The sequence below is a fragment of the Haemorhous mexicanus genome, chromosome 3 (genome assembly GCF_027477595.1).
Source record: "Haemorhous mexicanus isolate bHaeMex1 chromosome 3, bHaeMex1.pri, whole genome shotgun sequence".
Classification (NCBI taxonomy): Eukaryota; Metazoa; Chordata; class Aves; order Passeriformes; family Fringillidae; genus Haemorhous; species Haemorhous mexicanus.
In genome coordinates, this window is record NC_082343.1 from 94,598,884 (window position 1) to 94,614,205 (window position 15,322).

Below are 15,322 nucleotides of genomic sequence, written 5' to 3' on the forward strand. Positions count from 1 at the left end.
TACTCCTTGTGATTTAATTACAAATCCCAGCCAAAGGATTATATTTTTTGTCACAGTAGTAAGCAATAACTCTTCCAACCAAAGGACATGAAGACCACAAATCTGCTTACAGTGTGCTGTAAAACATGGCACAAGTTCCCTGTCTTTTGGCAAGCTGCTCTCCTATTTTCATCGGACTTCTGTACAAAATAGAAATTGCCATGAGTTGGTTGCTGCAACTTTAACATGAGCATCTTACATGAATCTGAGCTCCTGGGACTGGAGTTGTCACGTTTGTTAAATACACAGGGACGTGGCTCTAGACAGTGTTGGAAAATGACAGTGCACACCTAGCTGTGAAATTGCAATCTGAATTTTTAACTCTAAGTTGATGTTTGAATTAGATGATAAGTCTTGGAGGCAGTGGTTCGAGATCTTCAACAAAAGGCACTGCCTGTCACCACTGGTCCAGCTAGGGTTTGAAAGCCCTGAAAGCATTGCCAGTACCCTGGTAATGCATTTCCATGTGTTGACTTCTGTTGCTACATGGTAGGCAACGCATCGAAGCTGGGGGCTGGTTTGTCTTTTACACTTCCCAGAACCTTGCTAAGCATCCTCTGACCCAGAGGAACTAGCCAATAGAGCATATCCGTAAGTATTGAAGGGCTCCAAGGTACAAGCAGCTGTTAGGTTGCTGAGTTGGGTAGCATTCTAAAAGTCTTTACAGGAGCTTTGACAGCAAGTGTGCTTGGAGATCAGAAGTTTGAGATGGGGGTGTTCCAGGTTTGGCTGCTTTCAGATAACGTCTGTTAGGGGAACATATTCTCTAGTGCTGGGATGCATCAGTGCTGTCATGAGTGGCTTATTGGATCTAGTGTGGGTTGCAGCTTGAAGCAGGGACAGCTCTGGGGGCAAGGTACACAGCTGGGTAGGAGGAGAAGAAAATGTGGCAGCAAAGCTGAATCAAGCCCGAGTGAAAACCACTGTGCTGTGCCAAGAGCTGGAGTGTCATAATGACAGGACTGATGCTGTCACCACAGCTGTGGGCTTTCTGTGGTGCAAATGAGACACAGTGCTAGTCTTTAATAGCTCCAACAAGTGATGGGTATAAATAGATATCTTGTAGAATAACTTCGGGTTTTTTTGTTTGTTTGGGGTTTTTTTTGTCAGCAGCAGAGACTGTAACTGATGGGATGACAGTGAAATGTTTGTGGATTGCATGTAGCTTGCATGGAGTTTTAATTCCTTCTAGAAATAGTTCTGAATATTCTGAAATAATTCTAGAATTTAATTCTGTCTAGAAATAATGCAGAGGCAAGTACAAATTCAGGATGTTTTTGGTGAAGTGTCTCCAGTTAGAAATGGAGGGAAACAAATTTCAAGGAATTTCAAGTCTTTATTCAAGATTAAATAAGCCTGCAGCCATCTTTGCCAGTACTGCTTACTGCATTTGTAGTTAGTAATGGTTTTGAACCTTATAAAGTTCAGTGTGACATATCTTTTTTTTTTTTCACTTGATGCTTAAAATTGCATGCCAGTGTGTTTGTGCCTGAAAAAACCCTTCCTTTTAATCGTTTGTTTTGTTTTTATTATTTACAAGGTGGAATATATGTTGGTAAAATTTGACCATGAAAATAAGAAAGTACGTTTGTTACTCTGTGGTGAAGAAGTTCTTCAAACACTGCAAGACAAGGGGGAGAAAGTAAACCCCAAGTGAGTAGCTGTTTCCAGTTTCTTTTTTTTTTTTTTTATCCTCCTGTTATGATGCTGTGCAAAATTTTGTTAACCTGGCTTCACATTCAAGTCTGCTATTGGTAAAACTGTAAACCACAGACACTGATATTTTCAGATAAATCTAGGGTTCAGGAAGTGAAAGATTCTGCGCACACTTGCAGGCTGTCCATGCACTTTTTGCTTTTAAATTATTATGCTTTGAGATAAAGGAGGATGTAATGGTGAGCCCACAGAAGTTGCAGTTTGGGTGCTTGTTTTGTCTTGCTCTGATTTTGTGTCTGTGTGTATGCAGTAATCTATGTCCCATAAAGTACATGTGCATGTGTACTTGCTCCTGTATCTCTTGACTACGGGAGCAAGTGAGGGCTGTATAGTGGAAGCCTGTTGTCTGTAGGACCACTCTCCCATTTCTGGAAGAACTAAAAGTGTAGATGTAAGAATGGCAGGGAAATTTTTCCCTATCCTCTGCTGTAGAAAAGCAGCAGTGATCTGTATTTTCTGGTTCTGGTTAAAAACCCCAAGAAACAAAGCTTGAGACAGATGCTAAGGGTGACTACAATTTGGTGTAGGCAAATCCTGCTTATTGTACTACACAGCAGCACTGTTACTGCCAAACTGCACCTTGATTTCTTTTCACCACTTCCTGATGGTGAGGTCCCTTGGAAGGTACGTTGTGTTCCTCTGTCAAATGCTAGGAGATTTTTCTTGCAAGTGATATTAATTTCTTAAATTCTCACAAATAATTCATCAGTGGCTCTTCTCTGATTATAGTCACCCAACACTCTGGAGACCAGAATATGGAAGTTACATGATTGAAGGAACACCTGGACAGCCATATGGGGGAACCATGTCTGAATTCAACACTGTGCAAGACAACATGAGGAAAAGACGGCAGGAGGCTGCTTCTGTACTCAAAGAAAATGAGGCTGTTTGCACAGTGACATCATTTCCAAGGTGAGATGGTTGTTAAAGTGTAATGCCATGTTTCCTGTTCTCCTTACACACTTTTTCTCCTTATTGCATATAGCTAAACCATGCTATGAATAGAGAAAAATATTATTTGATTAAAGTACTTTAGCTTTTATGTTCCAGTCATGTTTCCTAAAATTTTTATTGCAATGAGACAAGCAAATAAGCATCTTTCACGTTTTTAGGTTGCTTCTAACCTGTGATTATTTTGTATTAGGAGAGAATGCTGAATATTTGCAACATAAAGTGTTAACTCTAAGTAAAGAGTAGTCTACCACCTTGAGTTGATACAGAAAATTATATAGAAAAGGTTTCTCTTTGCCTATTTTGCAAACTGTGTTCTTTTTGTGTAGCAGTTTTGCAAAACATGGCCAGTGTGATCTATTTTTAATACTACTTTTTCACTACAGTACATGCAAGCTTCTGGTAGTTTAGGGCACCTGGACTTAGTATTGTACAATACTCTACTTACTGAATCTAGAAAGGAGAGCATCTCTCCTGGGTTAATAATACCTTTACAAAGAATAGATTTCATCCCTTTTATTGTTGTAAAGGAGTTATTGAAGAAATTAAATTTAGAATGAACTTCATTATGTAGGAGAAACTGTATTTTGTGATGTTCCTTTGAAATATAATTCTAGGCAGAGATTTATTACATTCATTCTAACTAGCCTGGTCAGTGAGGTGAATGAAGATACTTATGCTTATAATGGTATAAAAGTTGCTCTGCAGTAGGAGAGAAGCAGCTGGCCTTACTGGCTAGTTTCTTGTGTAATACAGAATGCAATGGCCCAAAATTCTTGCTGAGAGGAGGAACAATACAAAATATGCCTTTGCAGCAGTGGTGCCAAAATATCTGCATAATGCCCCATAAATGCTGCTTTAAGAACACTCTTTGACAAAATTGACTTCATTTGAGTTATACTAGATGTAATAAGGGTTTATTTAAAGTCCAGTGGTTAAGTAGTTGTCAATGTATTAGAGAACTGTGTTTTCTTCCCCTGCAGCCTTACAGGTACATTATGTCATTTAATAAGTTTTACATACAAATATTTTGAACCCAGTCTTGTGGGGTATAAAGGGAGAGGAGTTGTTAATCCCTTTGTAGATACAGATAAATACTTTTTATATCACTGGAGCAGCCGTACATTGGACTTCAGTGAAAGGCAGTAAGTAAAAAAATGCAGTTTGTTTATGACTTACGGGTCATTCCAAACATACTTTCATCCCTCAGAGATTACTCTCCCTAGACTAGCCTAATTCAGTTTATTATTTCTGCCTTTTGCTATCTTCCCATTTATGTCCTTGTTGGTTTGACCAGAGTCTTGCTAACATATATTTCTGAGGTTTCATAGGGTTGTAGTTTTTTGCCACATCATCTCTACAATAACATGCACATATATCTATGTACATCTGGACATGTACACATGTATATATTAAAATCCTTGCATTCGAAAAGACAAGAAGACTTGTTAGAGTGCTGACAGAAGAAAGGTAAAGAAGTAAGCTTATTCAAATCAAAATAATTCAGTTAAAAGTGAACTATTTGAAAATGCTTAAATATAAAAAAATTATAGCTTAAATACTAAATAAGTGTCCGTAGTTCCTAAATTTGTGAGCCTTCACTGCTGGGCCAGAGAGTTGTTTTCTTTCTTGAGGACTGGAGGGATGCAGTTTACTATGTAGCACTTAGGTAGGTGATGAGGCTGGCTTTACAAGTTGTAGGACAACTAACTGAAACCAGGAAGAAACAATAATGAACACAAATAATATTCTCAGAAGTGTGTTTCCTGATATTTTGAGTAGTTTGTTTGTAATTTTATCAGCTAACTTTTTTTAACTATCCAAATACTAGAGCCTTTCAACACAATCTTTGCCCCTTTTACTGTGCGGCATGGAGAAACTAATCTGCTACTTTACCTCAACCTTGTCAAATGTTTCTTCGTCTCAGCTGTACTGAGAGCTTATTCTTGTTTCAGGTGACTCTGAAACTTAAAATGGATTTTCCCAAAGGGGAGGGGTGTATTCTGATTAGCTTGCATATCTCTCAGCATTTTACACCTAATAGCTGCAATTTTTCTTTGTTTATGACTTGTATCTCATAGGGTTTTTCAGAGTTCTAGAAGTGCTGTAAGACTTACGATATGTGTACCACTTGAAACGACCTCTAATTTTCACAGAGTTGGTTAAGCATATCTTTTAAAAGGGGTAGATGGTTAGGAGTAGGGCTGGATAACTTTCTTTGGCAGTCAACCTGTATCCTCAAGTTAAACTTTGAAGCATGGAATGCAGTTGCATGTCAGTATTAATAACAAGCACTAACACATTAACATGTGTGTGTACCCCACATAGTACTGAAGTTTCCTGCTTCAGCCACTGAAAATGTCCTTTTTTTTGCTGTCTAATGATAGACTAGTGGGGTTTCTTTAAAACAAAGGCTGTGGAGCTACTGTGGAAGGTGGTTGTTGGCTGGCTGTCTACAAGAATCCTAATCTCTGATCATCTGATGGTTCTAAAATCCCAGTCTGTTTTCATTACAGTTTGGATCTTGTTGTGTTACATAGGTTAGGCTGTCCTGGGTTTACACTGCCGGATTATATGCCAACACCAGTAGAAGAAGGAGCTTCAAAATCACTCTTTTTTCCAGATGAAGCCATCAATAAACATCCTAGATTTAGGTAAGAATATTTGGAAAATTTGAGAAATCAAATATTTTGTCTCTACCTAAATATAATAGACATATCTGCAAATTCTTTACATTACTGGAATAGAGAGCACTGTAGCTGGTTGCTGCAAATATCAGAAGGACTTGGACAGAAGCGATTGTGATGACATGTATTTTCTTTTCAAAGTGTCTTAAGAAAATTAATTGTTAAAGGAACTTTTATATAATAGTTCACACTGTTTAGGGGGCAAAAAGTGTTGATTTTGTTACTGCAAAATTGTTTCCAGTTTGAAGTCCTGTGCCTAAATGCTTCCATTATGGTTAATCCAGCTCTCCCTTAGGTATGTCACACTGACATCTCTGAAGCCAGTAGCTTGCCCTAGTTATTCTGAAGTGTACTTTTCACTGTAAAGTGAGACTTTGGCCAATGAAAAGCATTTTGTTTTAAAACTAAGCATACCTTTTAACTTGGCCTTGTATTCTTCAGGTCTGTAGCCTTTTACTGTTTTGCTAGTATAGTACTATGAAGTCTATCAAAGTAAGAATGACTTTACTGAAGACAAATTCAGTGTTGTACCTTTTACAGTCTTAAAACTAGAAAAAGAAGCGTCCTGAGGGAGAGTGCTCAAAATAAATAGAAAGTTGACATTCTGAAACGCTAAAAATTGTTTAGAAAGTAGCTGCAAAAATATTTGCATAAAGAGAAAATTTCATATCATTCAAAAAACTTTTTCTTTTGTTGTAGCACACTGACCAGAAACATTCGACACCGAAGAGGAGAGAAGGTTGTGATAAATGTACCAAGTGAGTACATTCAGCCTTATCTTTGTTCTTTTTCAAAGTAATTGTTTAGTCTCATGCTCTGAGTTACTGAGTGCCTGTATTTTCCACACAGTATTTAAAGATAAGAACACGCCATCACCTTTCATTGAAACATTTCCTAATGATGATGGAGAAGCAGCAAATGCAGCTAAGCCAGACTACATATATATGGATGCTATGGGTTTTGGAATGGGAAACTGCTGCCTCCAGGTAAAGTGCATTGCTTTCAGGATGTTGCTACACATTGTCTTCTCTCAACACTTCCCTTTTGAAGACTTGTCTTATGTCTACTTTCACTTTATTCAACTGATGCTTTGGACATCAGTGTGGCAAAAAGGGAGATAAAAGAACAAGTGGTTTGTCTAGTATTCTAGTCTTAAAATCGAAATATGTTGGAGTTTTGTAGCTAGGTTTTGCTAGCAGAGGGGCTGCAGGGGTGGCTGTTGTGAGAAGGTGCTTCTCCCATGAGAAGGAAGCTTCTCCCATATCCAACAGAGCCAATGCCAGCTGGCTCCAAAACAAGACCCAGCATTGGCCAAGGCTGAGCCCACCAGTGACAGCGGTAGCACCTCTGAGGTACTTACAGCAACAAGGAGGGAAAAAACTGTGCAATGACACTGCAGGTGAAGATAGGAATGAGAATATGTAAGAGGAACAGGTCTGCAGGCACTAAGGTCAGTGAAGAAGCAGAGGGAGGAGATGTACAAGATGACAGAGTTGAGATTCCCCTGGAGCCTGCAGTGAAGATTATGGTAAGGCAGGAGGTTGGTGTTGGAGCAGAGATCCACCTGGAGGACCCCACACCAAAACAGGTGGATGCATGAAGGAGGCAGGACCTGTCACCCCATGGAGTACGTGTGCTGGAGCAATCAGTTCCTGAAAGACTGAACCCTGTGGAAGGGACCCATGCTGGAGCAGTTAATTAAGTGTAGCCCATGAGAAGGGTTGTGGTTTAAACACAGACAGCAAATAAGTACCATGCCATTGCTCCCTCCGTACGCACATATACCCCCTTGCCCTGGTGGGATGAAGGGGCAAATCGGAAAATGAGACTTGTGGTTTGAGATAAAAACAGCTTAACAATTGAAATAAAATAAAAAATAATAACAATGGTAATACAAGTCAGAGGGGGGGGAAATAAAACTTGAGAAGAAAGTGATGCTCAGCAGAACAGTTGCTCACAACCTGCTGACAAATGCTCAGCCTGTCCCCAAGCAGCAATTGGCCCCTCCCAGCCAACTCCCCCAGTTTATGTATTGAGCACGATGCCATATGGTATGGGATATCCCTTTGGTCAATGCAGGTCCCAGCTGTGCTCCCTCTTGGCTTCTTGTGCAGCTGCTCACTGGCAGAGCATGGGAAACAGAAGTCCTTAATTTGGAATAAGCCCTGCTCAGCAAGAACTAAAACATCACTGTGTTATCACCATTATTCCCATACTGAATCTAAAACACAGAACTGTACCCAGCCACTAGGAACAAAAGTAATTATCCCAGCTGATGCCAGGACAAAGACTCATGTTGGAGCAGCGAACATGTTCATTGGAGGACTGTCCCAGGGAAAGGATCCCACTCTGAAGCAAGAGTGTGAGGAGTCCTCCCCCTGAGGGGGAAGGAACAGCAGAGACCATGTGTGGTGAACTGATCACAGCCCTCATTCCTCATTCTCTTGCACTGCTGGGAGGGGAGAAAGAGAATTTGGAAGTGAAGTGAATTTTAAGATTTAGTTTATATTTCTGATTGTTCTACTCTGATTTGACTTGTTATAAATTCAGTTAATTTCCCCAAGTTAGGCCTGTTTTTCCTGTGACAGTAACTGGTGAGTGATCTCCACCGCACCAAGCTGGGTCAGTGTTGGTCTGCTGGAGGGTGGGAAGGCTCTGCAGAGGAGCCTGGACAGGCTGGATCAATCAGCCAAGGCCAGTTGTAGGTGGTTCAGTAAGACTAAGTGCTGGGTCCTGCACTTTGGCCACCACAAGCCCATGCAGCGCTGCAAGCTATGGACAGAGTGGCTGGAAAACTTCCTGATGGAAGAGGACCTGGGGGTGCTGGTTGACATCCAGCTGAACATGAGCCAGTGTGTGCCCAGGAAGGCCAGTGGCATCCTGGCCTGTACCAGCAATAGTGTGGCCAGCAGGAGCAGGCAGGGATTGTCCCCCTGCACTCAGCACTGCTGAGGCCACAGCTCCAGGGCTGGGTCCAGTTCTGGGCCCCTCACTGTGAGAAAGACACTGAGGGGCTGGAGCCAGTCCAGGGAAGGGCAGTGGAGCTGGTGAAGGGTCTGGAGCCCAAGTGCTGTGAGGAGCAGCTGAGGGAGCTGGGGGTGTTTAGCCTGGAGAGGAGGAGGCTCAGGGGAGACCTTATCACTGTCTGCAGCTGCCTGAAAGGAGATTGTAGCCAGGTTGGGGTTGGCCTCTCCTCTCAGGCAACCAGCGCCAGGACAAGAGGAAATGGCCTCAGGCTGTACCAGGGGAAGTTCAGGTTGGACATCAGGAAGAAATTCTTCCCAGAAAAGGTAATTAGATATTGGAATGGGCTGCCCAGGGAGGTGATGGAGTCACTGTATCTGGAGGTGTTTAAGGAAATACTGGTTGTGCATTCAGTACCGTGGTCTAGTTGGCCAGGTGGTGTTCAGTCATAGGCTGGACTCAGTGATTTCAGAGGTCTTTTCCAATCTAATTGATTCTGTCTTCTCTCCCAGGCATTAAGCCTTCTGTTACGTTTTCTCTTCCCTGTCCAGCAAAAGAGGGGAGTGTTTAAATGGCTTTGGTGAATATCTGGCATCCAGCCAGGGTCAGTCCAATACACCAGGTTTATTCATTTGCTTTATAGGTTTTTTTTCTGCTAATATTCAAACATAATTGGATGACTTGCTGAGAGAGTTTCTTGAACTGGTCAAGCCTCATTTGATCAAGCACCTGCTCCTGAAACTCCAGCACTTTCCAAGTGTGAAAGGTCGTCTTCCACTCTGGTCATCTTTTAGGCATGACCAAAGAACACTGTGGAGATGGAAACTGAGCTGTCTTGTAGGAACAGGAGAGGTTTTTCAGTTACTCATTTGGGTGTTTTCCTTCTTCTGCACCCTTAGAACAGCAAAAGCAAGGAATGGCAAGAGGTTGTTGGAATATTTTTAAAAATAAGTAGCTTTCTGCTTTTGTATAATTTTATTACATTTATGAACATCATGAACTCCTATATAAAGTTTCTCATTCTTAATTATTTTTAGCTATCTGCTAAGGAGTTGTCTTCTCATTGCTTGTACCACAAATCTACCAAATCCGTGTTCTCTGACTGTGCTGGAAGATGTTTTTGATTCTGTTTTCTCTCATTTGAACATGCCTGCTTTCTGTGGTTTTTAGTAATTTGCCTGAGATATTCCTGTCTTACTGTGTCTTCCCCTTAAATCCAGGTGCTGAATATTAAGAGTGCTTTAATCATTTTCCTTTTCTGTTTGCTTTAAATGTTTCTCTGATGCTGGGCACTAACACTTTAAGGTAATCATGGTGTATTTGACTCTAGATAAAATGTGCCTGTTGCCACCACAGTCTTGGGAGCAGAGCTAGGAAGAGGCTAGTGTTAACTCTCTGTAGGATTAAAGGAAATTCTCTAGGCTCTTCTTGTTTCATAGCAAGGACAGAAAACCTCATAAAAAGCACTCCCTTTGAGAAACTACAAAAGCTGTATAAATAAAAGTTCTTGACAGGTGCTACATATGGTTTCTTGTCGCTAGAGCAATTAGGTTGAATCTGATGAGATAGTAAAGTGTATATAATACTGTGTGGTTTTACAAGGTGTTAGTTTGCCATGGTTTTGTATCCATCTCTTATTTAAGAGCAGAAAAAGAAATCCAGCCTTATTCAGTCATTGTATGAGCTTTAAAAACATTATTGTATTTTACTATTGCATACTGTTACATTTTATTATTACATTCTGGTAATAATTCTGGCCAAATTCAAATTTGGTAGTCCTATTATTATCAAAGGGAGAAAATGAAAAGGCTGGCAGCTGCTTCTGTATTAACTGATAATTCCTGATTACTGACTAGAAGAAAACATGTATTGCCCACCTATTTTTGTAAAGTAGTTTGTAGTATATATACTTCCTTTCATGTTTGGGGGGTGGTCTTGTTGGTTTGGTTTTTGTTCCTTTTTTTTTTGTACTGCACACCAAGCTGCAGTTTGGTTTGATGCATTTCCAGAGGTAAAAATCATGTCCTGATGAGCTTGGGCTGGGATGGCCTGCACTGGCAGAGCATGTAGCCCTTCTGGAGAAGACAGCCATACCTTTTTACTCCCTAAAGGGACATTTGCCTAGAAACCGTGTTGAATCTCAGATTTAATGTGGTTTGGAATAAACATAAAAGGAAAGGGGAGGCAAATATCATTGTCTGGGGAAAGAGTGTAAAGTGTCCTGTCAACCCACCCCAGCTTCAAGGATGGCTCCCTAGTGCTGAATGTCCAAAATTAATGATGAGAAATAATACTTAGCTGCTCTTTTATAAGATAATTACTTAATCTTTTCTTTTAACCACCTGGGGTTTTGTTTGTCTGCTTGGTTTTTTTTCTGAAAAAACAAAACAAGCCAGTTGGAGGATAGACACAGAAGGAATATTTTCTCCACAGCACAGCTGTTTTTTTAATTTGGAATGTTTTAATGAATATTGGATGAAGATTTAAAAAGACAAACACACAAAAAAATCCCATATTTCCCCTATACCACCATCATCAACACCCCCCAAAAAATCCATCACCAAGGCACCAGTGAACTCAGGAGTTTTGGAGGGATTTGTTGGTTGGGTTATTTTTTAGTCTTAGTCTTACTTGAGGTGCAGTTTGGTTTAGTGGTAAGCTGAGAAGAAAATTTATGTTTTGTGGGTCTTTCTAGTTACTGTCCTTGCAAGAGGAAAGCCTGTGTACAACTGGAATTCTTCAGGACAGCAAGCAGAGGTGTTGGTTTAGAGCTGAAGCCTCTTGTATAATGTTATGATGGTGGTACAGGCGTACATTCCCATCTAAGTTTTCTTCTGATCTATGAGTACATAAACTGCTAAGACAAAGGGAGTTTTGAGACTGACCGCTCTCTGCATTTTTTAAATTCATAAAGTGTAAGGGTAAGGTCTGCCACTAGAAATGTGTCTTCTGTTTGATGCTGCTCTGAGTAAATTTCACAAAAATATTACAAAGGAGTTACCTATTCCAGTGGCCTATCTGTGTTAGGGCTTCCAAAGCATTAATGCCTTCTGCAAATATTTCTTGTCTTTTTTTTTTTCTGGGTTCTAGCCTCTAATACAGAAAAAGCTGGACTTTTTTGGTGGAGTTTTTTTTGTTGGTGTGGTTTTTTTTTTGGTTTTTTTTTTTTTTTTTTTGGGTTTTTTTAATGAAAGTTACAGTAGACGCACAGATACTCTTTTTTTCCCCACAGTTTTTCAGGATCAAAGGCATCTTGAAATGTTCTTTAAAACAGGATTAGCGTCACACAAAACCAATGTTAAATCTACAATAGAGTCTGACTGTTGTTCTAAGTAAATAGGTTCCTGGCTTACTTCCTGAAGGTGCATTACTCTCCCATGTGTATTCTAGATGTTAACTCAGTTTTCTTTTGATTCTGGTGTTTGTATATTCAGCCTCACCATAGGTGCATTATGGTCTGAAATGGCATCTCCATGCCATTTCCATGTTCATGGAAACATGGAAATGGCATGGAAAGAAGATTGTAATATAAATGCTACTGATAGGTGAGACAGAAATGTGCCCAAGACTTAGGGGAAAACCCACACAAAGCCAAACAAAAACCCTCAAATGTTTAGTATATGAATAATTTTATTATAGACTTGATTTTAAATCTAGAAAGACTGTGCTTGTTGTATGATGATAGAAATTTGATAGCAACTGTACATCTTCCAACAGGTAACATTTCAGGCTTGCAGCATTTCTGAAGCAAGGTACCTCTATGATCAGCTAGCTACGATTTGTCCCATTGTGGTAAGTAATGGACATCTGTCAGATGAACTCTTCCTTAGCAGCAGAAACCACTATATATTAAAAAAATAATACCCAAGTTGCAAGCTCCCAAATTGAGTACTCTGGGAGAAGACTCTTTCTAGGTTGCCACGTGAGTCGTGTTAATGACGCCACAAAACAGGTAATATCTGTTCCTTCTTGGCCCTTGTGTCTGTTTCTTCCCCTCTGCTCTCATTTCCACATGCGTGAGACTCTTGTTGAATAGTTTTAGAAATACATTTGGGCAGATTTCATGGAAGCAAGGCAAGTTTGCTCCTTGAAACAATTTTTAAATTTTCAACTGGTGTTGAAAACCATCTGATGCTGCAGAGGATTTCAGCTTAAGTTAAGTCTGTCCCTTTCATAAGCATGTTGTCATAAACAGCTGTTTATAACAGGAGTTACAAAACTAAAGTATCTGTCTGATCTTAATGATGAGTAGATCCTGCCTGAAGTGGGGTCTGTTCCAGCTGTGTTACTAAGGTGCTTGGCCAAACAAAAATAAACAAAATAAAATTATTGCCAGGTGAACTTTGGAAGTGAGCAAGCAGAATACTTGCTGATTTGTCTCAGAAGTGCTTCTGCCAGTGTCATTTTTGCGTACTTAAATGCTGATCTGTAGAGGTGAAATATTTGGAGAGTGTCAGAAGCCACTAAAGGAATGCTAACCTTTGACCCAGGTGTTTTTTGGAGGTAGCAGTTGAGATATTTCTGGTTATTCAGGCTTTGGCTGGATGTTAAACTGAAATATATGTACTTCAGCTCCTTCTGGATCCCTTTCCAGTGGGGTTGTATTTTGCTTTTGGTTCCTTGGCCTGTCCTTTGTTTTGATGCCAGCTGTTCCATTTTAGATGGCGTTGAGTGCTGCGTCTCCATTCTACAGAGGCTACGTGTCTGACATTGACTGTCGCTGGGGAGTGATCTCTGCCTCCGTGGATGATCGAACGCGCGAGGAGCGAGGGCTGGAGGTAAGTCATGGTACCTCGTACGTGTCTGGGGTTTTCAGGCAAAATGTTCAATCTCCTTTAGTATCAAATGCTCCTTGTGCTCATCAGAAGCCCTAATGAGGAAATGTGATGGTCTTTGTGGTAAATACAGGAGAGATGGTGTAAACACTCGCCTTAGTTGGTCAGTTTGTGTTAAGTCTTTGTGGTAAATACAGGAAAGATGGTGTAAACACTCGCCTTGGTTGGTCAGTTTGTGTTAACAAATACATGTTTTTAATTAGGTATGGAATCCCAGTCTTCCACAGCTGGGTGAAAAGGGCCACAGTGATGAAACTTTCTAATTTATGCTTGAGCCCAAAAGGCAAAAATTGCACCAGATTAAATAGTGGGTGCTGCTGAGTAGTATAAATCAGAACTAAATCAAGAGAGCCAGGTATCAGAACTTGTAGAGTTTCTCTAAGCAGGAATTTCTATTCAAGGCACTTACAAAATTACATAAAATAAATAATTTTTTAAATGTACTTGAAATATTTCTTGAACTACCTATTTTAAGGGCATCTCTAACAGTGTGCACATAGTGAAAGAGTTGGTATGTGTTTAATGCTTTCCAGGTGCTTGGGGTAATGGTGTATTACATCAGGAAAACATTTCTACATTTAGAGAATTCTAGTAAATGTGTGATGACTGATTTTTTGCTCAGATAGATATGTCTGCAAACAAAGTAGTCCTAATTCCAGAATCACTTTATATTGAGCCTCTTTAAGACTCGTGCTTTTAATAATTTTAATTGAGGTTGTAGGGGTTTTTAAATAGGATAATAATTCTCAACATAAGTGTCATTAGTGAGCAAAACTTAGGTAACATTGTTAACAAGCTGTTAAAATATTGTATTCTTAAATTATATAGCCACTGAAGAACAACCATTATAGAATCAGTAAATCCAGATATGATTCCATAGACAGTTATCTATCTGAATGTGGTGAGAAATACAATGACATTGATTTGACAATAGACAAAGATATCTACGAGCACCTAATAAAGGAAGGTAAGTGTTTGCTTCATTATGAGCAGGTTAAGAATTATGTTTGCAGTGTGTGGGGATATTTTATGGTTTATGTTGTTTGTTACAAACGTTGTGCAGCCCTCAGAGTGATTCCTACTCAGGAAGTATCTGTGCAGGGTGGTCTTGAGAGTTTTTTTAAAAGGATTAATTTGTAATAGAAGCTGTCCCTAATGCATTAAACTGAGTTACTCAAGCTGGAATTAATGGTTTATTTTTATGGAGAGAGCCGAACTGCTTTAGGAAACATGACACAGAATGCATCAGAAAACAGGAAGAATGGCAGCCACACCAATACTCAGCTGCCATTTCCAAACAAGAACCTGTTTGATTTGGGGGTTTTTGCTCTTTTTAATCATTTCCTTCCTTCCTGAAGTCATCACTTTAACAGGATGTGGTGGGCTGAGGTAGCACTGCAGTGTTAGATGTTTTCAGTCTTGTAAAAAAAAAATTCCTAGAGCCTGTTTTGATATGTATGAATTGTTTGTTTGAATTTTCATTTTGTAGGTATTGACCACCTTTTGGCACAGCATATTGCACACTTGTTCATTCGAGACCCATTGACTTTGTTTGAGGAGAAAATACATCTAGATGATGCAAATGAATCCGACCATTTTGAGGTTACGTCTAATTTAGAGGAATTTGATAAAAAAAATATATATATAATTGCTTATCTTCATAATACTGAATTGGAGGATGGCTGTATTAGCTAAGAATTTTTTCATTAATTTTTCCCTTCAGGTAGTTTTTTAGTATATGACTTTGCAGTTATAAGCACATTCATTTATTCATTTTATCTTTTATTTAGAAGGTGATGGCTTATACTTTAAATAAAATATGAAGAGCCTAAATTATAGCTATGTATATAAATGTTAAGGGGAACTGTCAATTTTTAAGGCTTTCTGAAACCTGGTTTGTATTTCCTTTATGTAGAAATCTTTCTTTTACAGCTTTATGAGGTAATAGCTGTGGTAATATTAGGCCTTTTTAGTTCAGGATGTGTCAGCCCCTCATGAAAAAATAAAGTCTGTTGCATGCCAGTCCCTTAGTGTCTTGTGCATAATACTCAACCAAAACAGCATGAGAAAGTACAGCATATTTGCTCCTAGGTTGGGTAGTTATACTGTGGGCTTTAGGAAATTACAGCA

The 15,322-nt window shown here is 39.6% G+C and overlaps 1 protein-coding gene across 2 annotated transcripts in view; it reads left to right on the top strand.

The window, feature by feature from the left end:
- Positions 1 to 15,322, top strand: part of GCLC (glutamate-cysteine ligase catalytic subunit) — a 37,056-nt gene that overhangs the window by 12,867 nt on the left and 8,867 nt on the right. Inside the window, exons 2-10 of one of the 2 annotated variants that reach the window (XM_059842733.1) lie at positions 1,580 to 1,692; positions 2,485 to 2,667; positions 5,247 to 5,360; positions 6,093 to 6,151; positions 6,243 to 6,379; positions 12,075 to 12,149; positions 13,019 to 13,135; positions 14,021 to 14,159; positions 14,682 to 14,794. In XM_059842733.1, the coding sequence (XP_059698716.1) occupies positions 1,580 to 1,692; positions 2,485 to 2,667; positions 5,247 to 5,360; positions 6,093 to 6,151; positions 6,243 to 6,379; positions 12,075 to 12,149; positions 13,019 to 13,135; positions 14,021 to 14,159; positions 14,682 to 14,794 (1,050 nt within the window). The remainder of the gene's footprint in view (positions 1 to 1,579; positions 1,693 to 2,484; positions 2,668 to 5,246; positions 5,361 to 6,092; positions 6,152 to 6,242; positions 6,380 to 12,074; positions 12,150 to 13,018; positions 13,136 to 14,020; positions 14,160 to 14,681; positions 14,795 to 15,322) is intronic. The other variant, XM_059842734.1, reaches the window with a different exon arrangement.